The following is an 11,743-nucleotide window of genomic DNA, read 5'->3' on the forward strand; positions in this document are numbered from 1 at the left end:
TGGTGTAGTGAAAACTAATGCATTGTGTTTATATTCACTATAAGATTTCATAGTTTTACTGACGGAAAATTCCATTGATGTGTGATTAGAAGTTCATCGGTGATTTATTTACCGACGTCATCACTGACAGATTATGTCTGTCGGGTTACCTTTCGTCGATGATTCAATATTTTGTCGTTATATCGGTCAGCAAAACAAAAAATCATTTGCCGATGGTTTTACAGATAGAATTTGCGCACCAAAAAAAAATTCCCGCTTGAATATATCGACGGATTTATCTCAAATATTTGAGATAAAAACACATGTTTGGACTTTGAGAAAAGAAGGGTCACCTCCTACTATTTGAGAGCTATCCAAGGTTATCAATTCTGTTTCATTTCGTCTAGAATGGCAGAAACACTCCATACCAATTCAAAAACCGAAACAAAATGGAACAAATTTCATCTCATTTTAAATCTTGGTCCGTTCTGGATTTTTCGGCTAAATTCCGCCCGAAACGTTCTGGTTTCATTTCACATGTTTAGTTCCGCTTGAACAGTATTACCCTTAAACGGTACGTTGAAATACTCTGAAACTGAAACATTTCATTTTAATTGAAAAAATAAAACACTTATCGAAATGAAATTGACAACCTTGGAGCTATCATGGTGAGGTATTTTACAACATGATGAACAATACAACCCTTAAATGGTATGTTGAAACACTACGAAACTGAAACATTCTATTTTAATTGAAAAAACAAAACACTTATCAAAATAAAATTGACAACCTTAAAGCTATCATGGTGAGGTATTTTACAACATGATTATTTATGTGCTTCACTACGTCAAGTTCCTACTTTTTTTAAAAAGAAGAAAAAGAAGAGAACAAAATTTTGCATTTTTTTAATATTAGTTTCTTTGTAAAAATAAATATTCTGGTATTAATATATTTTCAAGTATATTTTTTTTTATATATTAAATTATAACTTGATATATATTAAATTATAACTTGATATATATATATATATATAGTAAATGGAAAGAACATGAAAAGATTGTGAAAAGTGATGTAAAGGCATTGAATGGAAAAATAATTGCACGGTGGTTGGCTAAAGGCTACTCAAGTCAAGAAAACAAATTTTGATTAATCTGAAAAAACAAATTAATGATAGACAATTTGCATTAAATGAAAAAAAAAACCCTAGTTTTATTCATAAAATATGAAAATAATATATATGAAATGTTAATAAAATCACAGGGTGTTATAGCAAAGGATTTATCAAACTCCTTTCTTCTAGCTACCCTAAACCCTAACTTGTTTATATTTGCTTGTTTATATTTGCTGTTATCTATTTGTTTATTTTTATATTTTAAAATTATTTCTGAAAAAAATTATTTTTTAATTTTAATTTAATATTTTTTTGTGTTTTAAGATTATTTTGATGGACTAATATAAAAAATAATTTTTTAAAAAATAAAAAAAATTATTTTGATATATTTCTAAGTAAAAAACACTTTAAAAAATAACCACAACTATATTTTACCAAACATGTCTGCAGAAAATGTTTTCGGAAAATGAAGAATGAGAAGGTAAAGTAGTTAATATTATTAATTCAATTTATTTCATATATATTTTTAATAATGTAATTGAATTTAATTATTTAATTTAGTTTTTTATTACAAATATAAGAATTACAATAGTTTATTAAATGAATTAAAATCATATGTAAAATTTAATTTTATTTCGCATGATTTCAAACAAATTGTTAAAAATATGTTTGGGTGAGAGGGGTTTTTTGTTTTTTTTTAGATTATTGGAGATGAGCTTCCTCACAAATTCTAGATTTAGGTACTATTTGGAGGGGTTTTTTGTTTTTTTTTTTTAGATTATTGGAGATGAGCTCCCTCACAAATTCTAGATTTAGGTACTATTTGAATTTTGGGAATTGAAGAAGCATATAGATTGTTTAATTGTGAGGATAATTAAAAGTTTTACTTTGATATTAAACTAATTCATGAAAAAAAACAAATTAAAAATAAAATAAAAAGAGAGTAATGAAAAGCCCATAATTAGAAGAAAATGAGTTGAAAGGAGCCAAAGAATAGAGGAAAATTGAGGGTTGGAATACAAAAACTCGTTAATTTTTTATTTATGAATTCATCATAAAATGGCTATAATGATAAAAAAAAAAAAAAAAAAAAAAAAAAAAAAAAAAAAAAAAAAAAAAAAAAAAAAAAAAAAAAAACCACATAAATAATAAAACTCTAAAATAATTAATTATTTAGTCAAAGGCCTACTATAACAAAATTGAAGCTCAAGACAAAATAATATCAAATTAAATAACAAAACTCAACAAAAGATTCAAATAATCTAAACCTAAAACATAAGCTAAAACTTTGTTTAGGCTATTTTCCATCATTGAAGATCATAGGTGTGTGAACAGTATCTTGGGCATAGTATGGTGTCCCTGCCATATATTCGCTGGAGAAGAAATGAATCCAAGAAGATGAGCTCTGGATCTAAAACCAAAACCACAATGAACAACCAAGTTGTCAAGGAGTTGAAGCAGCATCAGCACATTTGTCACAGAACAACAGTAATATCACCTGTGGGAAGGGGTGGATTATGATTTCACCCTATCATCATAAAGAAAAGAGCTTGGAGAACGTCAGGAATAGTTCTTTCAGAATAAATGCACCAGGACAAAGGGAAAGATCATCTGTTTATCATATCATTCTATTAAATATGAACTTGGAAAACATCAGCAAACACAGCAGTTGATAGACACTCATAACACAAGCATGCCAAAATGAGAACCCTATATTTACGCAGTTGATTGAGACACTCATAATACAAGCATGCCAAGATGAGAACTCTATCTAAGTGGCAATTTGACTTTCCAGAGCTGAGAACAGCCACTACTCCCTGCCACTCTCCTGCGCATGTACATGGTGCTGTCAGCTCAACATACAGTCTACTTACAGCCACATTATACCTTTTCTTCGCGATGCCATCAGCGTGAGAACGCTTTTCCAAAATGGTGTCAAGATACCAAATGGCTGGCAAACAGAAGGTTACAAATCTTTTGCCCCATGGGGACACTATTCTGATGATGATTATTAATCAGCAGTCCCTTTTTTTCCTTCCTATATGTTTTTGCTTCACTGATTCTGCCGCTACTTTCTAGACCAGCTAATAGAACATTGTAAGTACCTAAAGAAGGATGTATCCCTTCCCTTTTCATGTTTTCGTAAATATGAAGTGCTTTTTGTGGACTACCAGCAGAGAAAAATACGCTAACTAGAGCAGTATAAGTGGCAGTGCACTTCTGGCCTTCAGGCAATAAATCAAAAATCTTTACAGCACAAGTAGGCCTTTTAGCGCACCCAAGCCTATAAATTAAGAGTGCAGCTTGATACACTCCAAGAGAATGCCCAGCCACAGTCATTTTTTCAGCAATGTCCACTACCTTAAAAAATGTGTCTGATCGTATCGACATGCCTATCAAAGCAAGATATGATGTTCTTTCAAGTTGTATACCCATTTTCATGCTGTATTCAAAGGCCAACAAAGCACCGTTACGTCTTTGGTGATCAATGTTTCTTTCAATGATGGTTGCAACAATCCGAGAATCCAGTAGTATATTCTTATCCATTGTACCAGCAAGTAAATGGTCAACTGCTACGAGATTCTGCTTTCTCAAGAGTATCAGTACAAGACCTCCATCTAAAGCATCATCACCAACAGTTGTCATAGTCTCAAAGGCATCCACATCACCAACTGATTCAGTATCAATATGAGGATTAACTTTCCTGAGGAGAGCATCACTCTCACCAGCATCTTTTAGAGTTTCGAGTGCTTCCATAAATACAGGGTAACGAAGAACGAGATGATTTTGTTTCATATATTGAAGAATGTAGGTCATTGTCGTTGTCTCCCCTGCTTTGCAACATCTCTCAACCAAAATATTGCATGCAGCTTTATCAGGTTGTACCCCTGCTTCTTGCATTTTGCTAAAAATCTCAAGGGTTTCTTGGTATTTGCCTGGAATCCATCACAAAAAGGAAATTAAACTCCCAGAAATACAATACTCCAACAAAATATAGCCCGATACTGGAAAAAGCAATGCGTGGTAAAAGTTGTACGTTTAAAGCACCAGTAACGAAATGCTAAAAGGAAAAACCATATCCTGAACTGCTAAGAAAACTATTGAATTTTTTCTGAACTGAAATTCCATGTTTTTATCCTACGATTTTGTTTTTTGGTAATCAAGTTTGGTGTGGTCAACGCAGGTCATGCCATGCATCACCCACATTAGCTTTCTCCATTAGTTCATGGTTGTAATGTAACAGAAATACTTGTTGAGGAGGCACAATCAATTGTCTAGAAGTTGAGGATCATTTCCAAACATCACTAAAGTTCATGGGCGATTCTTTTTAGATTTTAGTCATAGCAAAAATTTCACAAACTTCCGTCAAGCTTATTTAAGCTTTTGCTATGGCAGATTTATTGTTCCATCATCGAATGAAAGCAAGTCATAAGCCTCCAACGCAAAATAAATATCTTCAAAACCATCAACAATTATAATATTTTTTGCACAAAACATCATAATTGACCAAAACTAGATTCCAAGTTTTCCATCTAAAGAAGCCTTCATATCAAACCCACCAACCAGAAAAACAACACACTCACACAGACAAAAGAACAAACATAAAGGGCGCAATTAAATCTCACTCACCAGAAACAAGAAGATGTTCCATTAGAACAGTATATGTATGACAATTTGGAGAAATCCCAGATTCAAGCATCTCCTTGTAAACATAAATACCCTCTTTCACTCTCTTATTATCGAACAAAACCTTTAGATAAGCCGTATACGAAACAACTGTAGGAAAACACCTATTTTCTCTCATTTCTTTCCAAATTTTCACTGCTCCGTCAACATCACCAGACTTTGAGACCCAATTCAAGATTGAAGTATAGGTAACAACATCAATTTTTAACCCCATTTCTTGCATTTTCTTGAATACATACTTCATCGACTCAATCCTTCCAGCTTCTCCAAAAATATCAAGCATGGTCGTGTAAGTAAACTGGTCATGCTTGAACCGTTTCAACTTTGAAGCCCAGTTAAAAAAAAGCCAAGCCTTTTCCATCGGTGGATGGGTTTTAAGTATTTGATTGACTGTAAAAGAATCCCATTTGATATTTAGTTTTGTAAGCTCTTCTTGTGCCGAGTCCCATGTTGAGTATTTCAAGATTTTGTATATGTTTGAGATAATGTCCCTCATGTAAATTTTTTGGGGTTCTACTACATTTGACGATGGTGATTTGGGTTTTGGGTTTCTTGGTTTTCTGGTGAAAAATCTGGTGAAGTTTTGGGGTTTGGATCGGTGAAAGCATTTTATGGGAATGTTGATATAGTGAGAAGGAAAAATTATGTAAGATTGAGACAACCAATGTTTTGTGAGAAATGTCTGGAGAGTTTTGAATGGCAACATAAATATAAATTTACGAGGATCCAAACTCTACATGGGAAACGAACGCCAAAGCTGTGTCTGTATAGGAAATTGGGAGAAGTGAAGAAGCGCGCGGATTGAAGAGAGGGGGTGTTGTTAACATGGGCCAGATGAGTAGGCTGAACCTGTCCACAGAAAAAGACTAGATGAGTGAAAATGGGCTGCTTTAATGTCTTAAATAGATAGGCCGATGGCCCGATCACAAGTATTTTTTAGTTATTTTATTTTAAAATTTAAGAAGATAAAAAGTTGCAAGTGGAGGGAGACAAGGCTACCTCTGTTCCAGAAACATAAAAGGTCAAGTATACATGTGCTTGCAAGTCAAGATCCCCAATCCTGTCTCTTTTATTTTATTTTAGATGGAATCATATTTATAATCCTTTATAATTTGAAAAATTATAATTTATATTATCAATTAACAAAAACTCTTAAATCTAATGAAATAGTCAAATTATCCTTTTTATTTATTATAAAAAAAATATCGAACGAACAAGTTATATTCTCTCTTTTCTTTATTTTATAAAGATTAATCTTTTTTTTTAGTGAGATTTTATTTTCTATTTTATTTTTTTTTTATTATTTTGAATTTTTAGCTAACTATAACAAAAGATTTCCATAAGAAAAAGAAGAGCTTTGTAAAAAGAAACTAAGCAAGAAATAGAGAGCAGTGAAAAAATGATGATTTTTCTTTTATAAAAAGCATTACTCATTGGTCCAAAATTGACTCTTTTTATATCAATCTCACACCGAAAAAAATTTGTTTTTGCCTTTCAAATGTCTTTTGTTTCTTATTTAAGCAAAAATAGTTGAAGTTTTGGAACTTAATTTTTTTTTTGTGATTATTTAAGAAAAAAATTGATTTTTTAATCTAGGGTTTCCTTATTTTGAGCTCGATTTGTGTCAATAGATGAATTTTTATTGTTATGACATTTTAAGTGAGTCCAATATTCATGTTATTTGGCTGTTAACAAAAAATTCAAGTAATAATAAAAAAACTAGTTGCAACTTTTAACAATAATAAGCCAATAAAGAATAAACATATGGAGGAGAGTAAAAGTAATTATACAAGCATTAGACTATAATTTTTATACCTGAAATATGATAGTATGATGAGAATGATTAGAAAATGATTTTATTTTATACTACTTGATAAGGAAAAATCATTTTCTAATTCCTTTCCTAGTGTATAGAATATTCTTAATTGTATCTAATATATTTATTTGTTTTCTATTATAAAGAATTTTTGAAATATGTATACACAATGTATAATGAAACTCAATACCTCAATGTTTTTTTAGAATGCATTAGACCTTTATATAATATCAAAGCTTGGTTAGGCAATATATTTGTTTCTTCTTTCCTTTTCATGGCTACCTTATCGACATTTATTTTTTTATATATGCTCATAATGTCTTGCTTCTATCATTTATTTCAATAAATCACACGTCTTTGTTCATTTATGGCATACTTGTCTAAGCCACCAGAGATTTTCAAATACGAACTCTATTTTCAGGTTTGGTTTTATTTCTTGTAATAATAAATTGATAGATTTATATTTAAGTTTATATATTGGATGTAACTTTACCAAGAGCCATTGTTCGCCTTTTTTACTTAAAAATAGTTTTATTTTTTGATCACTTACACTGTGATTTATGAAGCCTTTCACTTTTAAATCTCACTACTATATTTTAATATTATACAATGTTAATTGATTATTGCATCTATTTAGTTGGTTTTTTCTATTAAAACATAAATATGATTTTTTAAATATCTTTGTCAATTTTTAACATTATATTGAGACTCAATTTTAGATTATACTCACTTTATAAGGTTTTTCATTGTTTTAACTACAAGACACAATGTTTTTATATCTCTAGACATGTTCAATTTTATAAAATTATCTTTCTTTATATAAATGATGGTACACAATAAATTTACAGCTTTATAACTTAAATTACTTTCTCTAATTCTTTAGAATCTCATAATAATATGTCTCTTACCTATTAGGATTTGTTGTTATCTTCTTTTATTTTAAATTCTATTTGTTTGCTATGAAATGAAAATGACTCCTTTTCCTAGATATTTTATGTTGTGTCTATAATCTTTCCCTCCATTTAACCTTCACCATTTATTTTAATATTAACTACCTATACTAATATTCATTTAATGGTTACTAGAGGGGAAATTGATATATTTAAATTTTAGACCTATCATGCATTGATGATTTTATATTTTTCTTAGTATTTTCAAGTTCAATTTACCTTAGAAGAGCATCTGAGTTTTAAGTCTGCTAACAAACACCCATCATGACTCTCAACTATAAAAGATGAAATACAAGCTTTAGAAAAGAAAGATATTTGAAATATTATACATCACCCTCTACATTATAGTGTGGTTGATTGTCATTAAATCATTAAAACTAAAACTCATATTAATGGTTCCATTGAGCTTTATAAGGCTTAATTTGTAGCCAAGGGCTTCTATCATATTCATGGTCTTGATTTTAAAGATATATTAAGACATGTGGTGTGTCTTGTTATTGATCAGATTATTTTATCCATTACAATCACTTATGGATGGTATTTACATCAATTACATATTAAAAATACATTTCTTCATGATCATATTTTTAAAGAAGTATGCATGAATCAACCACTTAGTTATATTGATTCACAGTTTCCTCAAAATGTATGTCATTTAAAGCATGTTTTTTTATGGATTCAAACTAACCCCTAATACTTTTTTGTTTGTCCATTACAACCCGACAACAAAAATTTATCTCTTGTTATGTATTGATGAAATGATGTTAAATAGAAACAATCTTATTTTGATAAAGACTCTTTTATCACATGGATATTTAATGAATTTGCTATGAAAATTTTAGAGTTCTCTGCACAATTTTCTTAGTGTTAAAGTCTAATCTAACTCTCAAGGCTTATTTTTTAGCCAAAACAAGTATGTTTTTTATCTTTTATAACAAGCTACCATTGTTGATGCCAAACCTAATACTATTCCATTTGTAATTGGTCAATAGCACTTCGTTAAAGGAAAGATTTTTTTAAATTCTACCCTTTTCAAGTTCTTGTTGGAGCTTTATAATATTTGTCCCTCATTCGACTTAATCTTTTCACATTTAGTGTTAATTTTATTTACTAGTATATCCATGCTTCAACTAAAAATTATTTTTTATCACTCAAATGCATATTGTGTTATGTTAAAGGCATAGTCCATCGTGGTTTTCAACTTCATCGTACCCTTTTTATGCCTTGCTTATTTTAATGTTGATTAGGTGGGTTGTCTTGGTACATGTTGGTCTAACACTAGCTATATTACATTCTTAGATGCTAACCTTGTCTCTTAGTGCTCTAAAAAACAACCTATTATTTCTTGCTTCAATATTGAAACTAAGTATCAATCTTTACCTGTTGCTATTATTGAAGTTTCTTAAATTGTTTAGCTACTCTATGATCTATATCTTTCATTACCTTCACCTTCAACAAGATTATGTGATAATAAAAGTGTTATCTTCATGGTGGTAGATCTTATCATTTAAGCTTAATCCAAACATATTACAGTATACTACCATTTTGTTCAAACAATTGATTGCAAATGGTTCCTTAAAAGTCATATTTATTCCCTTTCTTACAGATTCTCTTATAAAGGGAGTCGCCTAGTCTCAGTTCTTACTTTTTTATAACAAACTTCATGTGATTCCTTTTATCGCACTCATCTTGAAGGGTTATGATAAGTAATAACTCTCTTCTGATTCTTTCTTTAATCTTAAATGATTTATTATATATATATATATATATATATATATGATTATGTTTATTTGTTTTCTATTATATAGAATCTTTTTGTATAAACACAATATATAATAAAACCCAATCACCTTAACATTTATACAAGCATTGTTTTCTTTTCTTGATAAAGTTTCTAGAAATCTATTTCACTCTCTTTATCCTATAGCGTAATAGTTATTTAATACTTTGTCAAATATATATAAGAAAAATCACTTGAAAGCATATGTTAGGCCAATAAAAATCAAAATCTTCATATGGCATTAGGTGCATGATGTTAGGCTTTTGCTCTTTGGATTATAATCTGTAAACTAGAAAAGGCTATATTTAAGTTGGTGTTTGTTTGATATTACTTGAAATGTTATTGTGGAGAGAAGAAAAGAAGGTTTTGTATGGCATATAGCTCCTGTAACAATGAATTAGTTTGAACTTATCTCTACCTCTCAAGGTTTTAACCTTATTAGTCTTTTTGAGAAACAAATGGTAATGAAAGTTAAAAATAACCTTAATATCACTCAACTTGTCAAGAGACACACATCAACACTAAATTTCACTCTTTCATTTTTTAGATTTGGTTGATCTAGAACTTTCTCTCTTCTACACCATTTTTCAATGGCTCTCTTTTCTTTAAAAAAATATAGAACAAATAAAGTGTTGGACTGAAACATAAAAACTTTAATAAATAAGGATCAAAACTAAAAAATATGAAAAAAATAAAAACTTAAATTTCTAAAATCATGTCTCATTATCAATTGAAAAACTATAAAGGTTGCTTTTATTCTCTGATATCAAATTAGATCATGTAATTGAAAACTAATTAAAATATATTATAAGGCTTAAATCATAGTTAACATAATATGGAATGTTAAAATGAAAAAAATAAGTAAAATAGAAAATGTTTTGTTTTGATTGTAAAGTTTTCTTAAGTTTGCTTTTTAGAATTATCTAGAAAGTTGTCATTATAACATTAATCTTACCAAAAATATTTTTAGAATTGTTGTCATATGATAATACAATTCAATATGGAATTTTGACCAATAATAAAATAACTAAAATAGAAGATAAATTTATTATAATCATAGACACGTTTTACTATTCACCACTATAGTATAGTGATTTTTTGTCATTCTCAAAGAAAATCAAATGTCTTGGTTTTAAGGGTATTTTGATCTTTTCATGTGATAATTTAGTCATTAAAGGATTAATCGAGGGTATATATGTTTTTTATACTTTTTAAAACACAACAAAATGACCTAATTACCTTCTAAATATTTTTTTTTCAAAACTAGCACACAAGAGTTTTTATGCCTTTTTATTTTTTAAATACAGTAAAATAACAAGTTTACCATTTAAATAAAAAAACTTAAATAGTGCATACATGGGTTGCTTGGTCTTTTCAATCTAATTTTCTTGCTATTATCAGGTTCATTAAGGTGAATTTGTTATTACCAACACCTAAAAGGCATTCTTACACTTTAGGTGACACTTATGGTGCCTCTTGGTGTAAAAAATACCTTTATATTGTGTTGTTAGATGTTTTACCATGTCCTTTTCTTATTAGAGTGGTGCATGACAGCGGTGGCGAGATAATTTATTGTTAATGGGGCTTTTGTTTTTTCTTTTCTTTTCTTTCTCCCTAAACAATTATGAAGTGATCCTCATTGTTGTTGATATTTCAACTTCAGTACTTATTCTTTTTATTTATGATTTTTGTTCTTGGTGCTTTTGTAAAAAAACTATTTGTTTTCAATTTCATCCTTCAATCGTAATATGTTATATGTTTTTTTTTTCAATTTGACCTTTATTCTTTTGGTTTTTGATTTTTTTCATTAACTTTTATGAGTCTTTTAATGGTCTTCAAATTCATCACTCAATTCAAAGTTATGGTATATTAAGTTTTTTCTTCAATTTGATTCTTATTCTTTTAGTTTTTTTTCTTTTTATTCCAGTTATTTTTTTTTAATTTCACTCTTCGATAAAAACAAATTATAGTTCCATTTTAGTTTATTTTTTTAATTCTGAATTTTATTCTCATACTCTTAATTGTTATTTTTATTTTTTTTATCACATCCGAACATCCAATGACCTATTAAAAATTTTCTACAATGGAGAGAACAAATATGGTCACTAGAATGTCTAGTTCAATGAGTCATCATCTAGTATTATGGTCACTAGAAACCTTAACTGGTTAATAAAGATTCTATAATATAGAATTAGTTATGCGAAAGTAAAGATACTATTTGACACAAACAAAAGATTGATGTCTTCTTCCAAGTGCAGGAGTGTCGAAGTAATAAATAACCCGGCAAGACCAAGGTTGAACCACAAGGAGGTTAATTGTATAAATTATAGACAACAACAACAACAACAATAATAATAATAAAGAATAAGAAGATGATGAGAACTTTGAGATGGAAGATTAATATAAGGATTAAATAATGA

General features: G+C 29.0%; 1 protein-coding gene across 3 annotated transcripts; it reads right to left on the reverse strand.

The window, feature by feature from the left end:
* Positions 1-2,350: 2,350 nt before the first annotated feature.
* EMB3111 (Tetratricopeptide repeat (TPR)-like superfamily protein) lies at positions 2,351-5,626 on the reverse strand. Of its 3 annotated transcripts, none has more exons than XR_838923.1 (3): positions 4,721-5,626; positions 2,589-4,026; positions 2,351-2,501 (listed from the first exon to the last, which is right to left on the reverse strand). XR_838923.1 is itself a non-coding variant. In XM_011001643.1 (3 exons), the coding sequence occupies exons 1-2, from the start codon at positions 5,481-5,483 to the stop codon at positions 3,026-3,028; spliced, it is 1,764 nt and encodes a 587-aa protein (XP_010999945.1). In that variant the 5' UTR covers positions 5,484-5,626; the 3' UTR covers positions 2,353-2,588; positions 2,978-3,025. The 3 variants fall into 3 exon arrangements, 2 of the variants coding, with proteins under 2 accessions (XP_010999944.1, XP_010999945.1); XM_011001643.1 differs by having other exon boundaries at positions 2,353-2,588; positions 2,978-4,026; XM_011001642.1 differs by having other exon boundaries at positions 2,351-4,026.
* Positions 5,627-11,743: the final 6,117 nt, after the last annotated feature.

This window comes from Populus euphratica, unplaced genomic scaffold (genome assembly GCF_000495115.2).
Source record: "Populus euphratica unplaced genomic scaffold, PopEup_1.0 scaffold165.1, whole genome shotgun sequence".
Lineage (NCBI taxonomy): Eukaryota > Viridiplantae > Streptophyta > Magnoliopsida > Malpighiales > Salicaceae > Populus > Populus euphratica.

What these genes read in the sequence shown, in the direction of transcription:
- EMB3111 (XM_011001642.1), bottom strand. Translation starts at nt 5,483, where the DNA reads ATGTTGCCATTCAAAACTCTCCAGACATTTCTCACAAAACATTGGTTG. An exon ending in GGAACATCTTCTTGTTTCTG is followed by an intron (nt 4,027 to 4,720) that starts GTGAGTGAGATT and finishes GATGGATTCCAG; the next exon opens with GCAAATACCAAGAAACCCTT.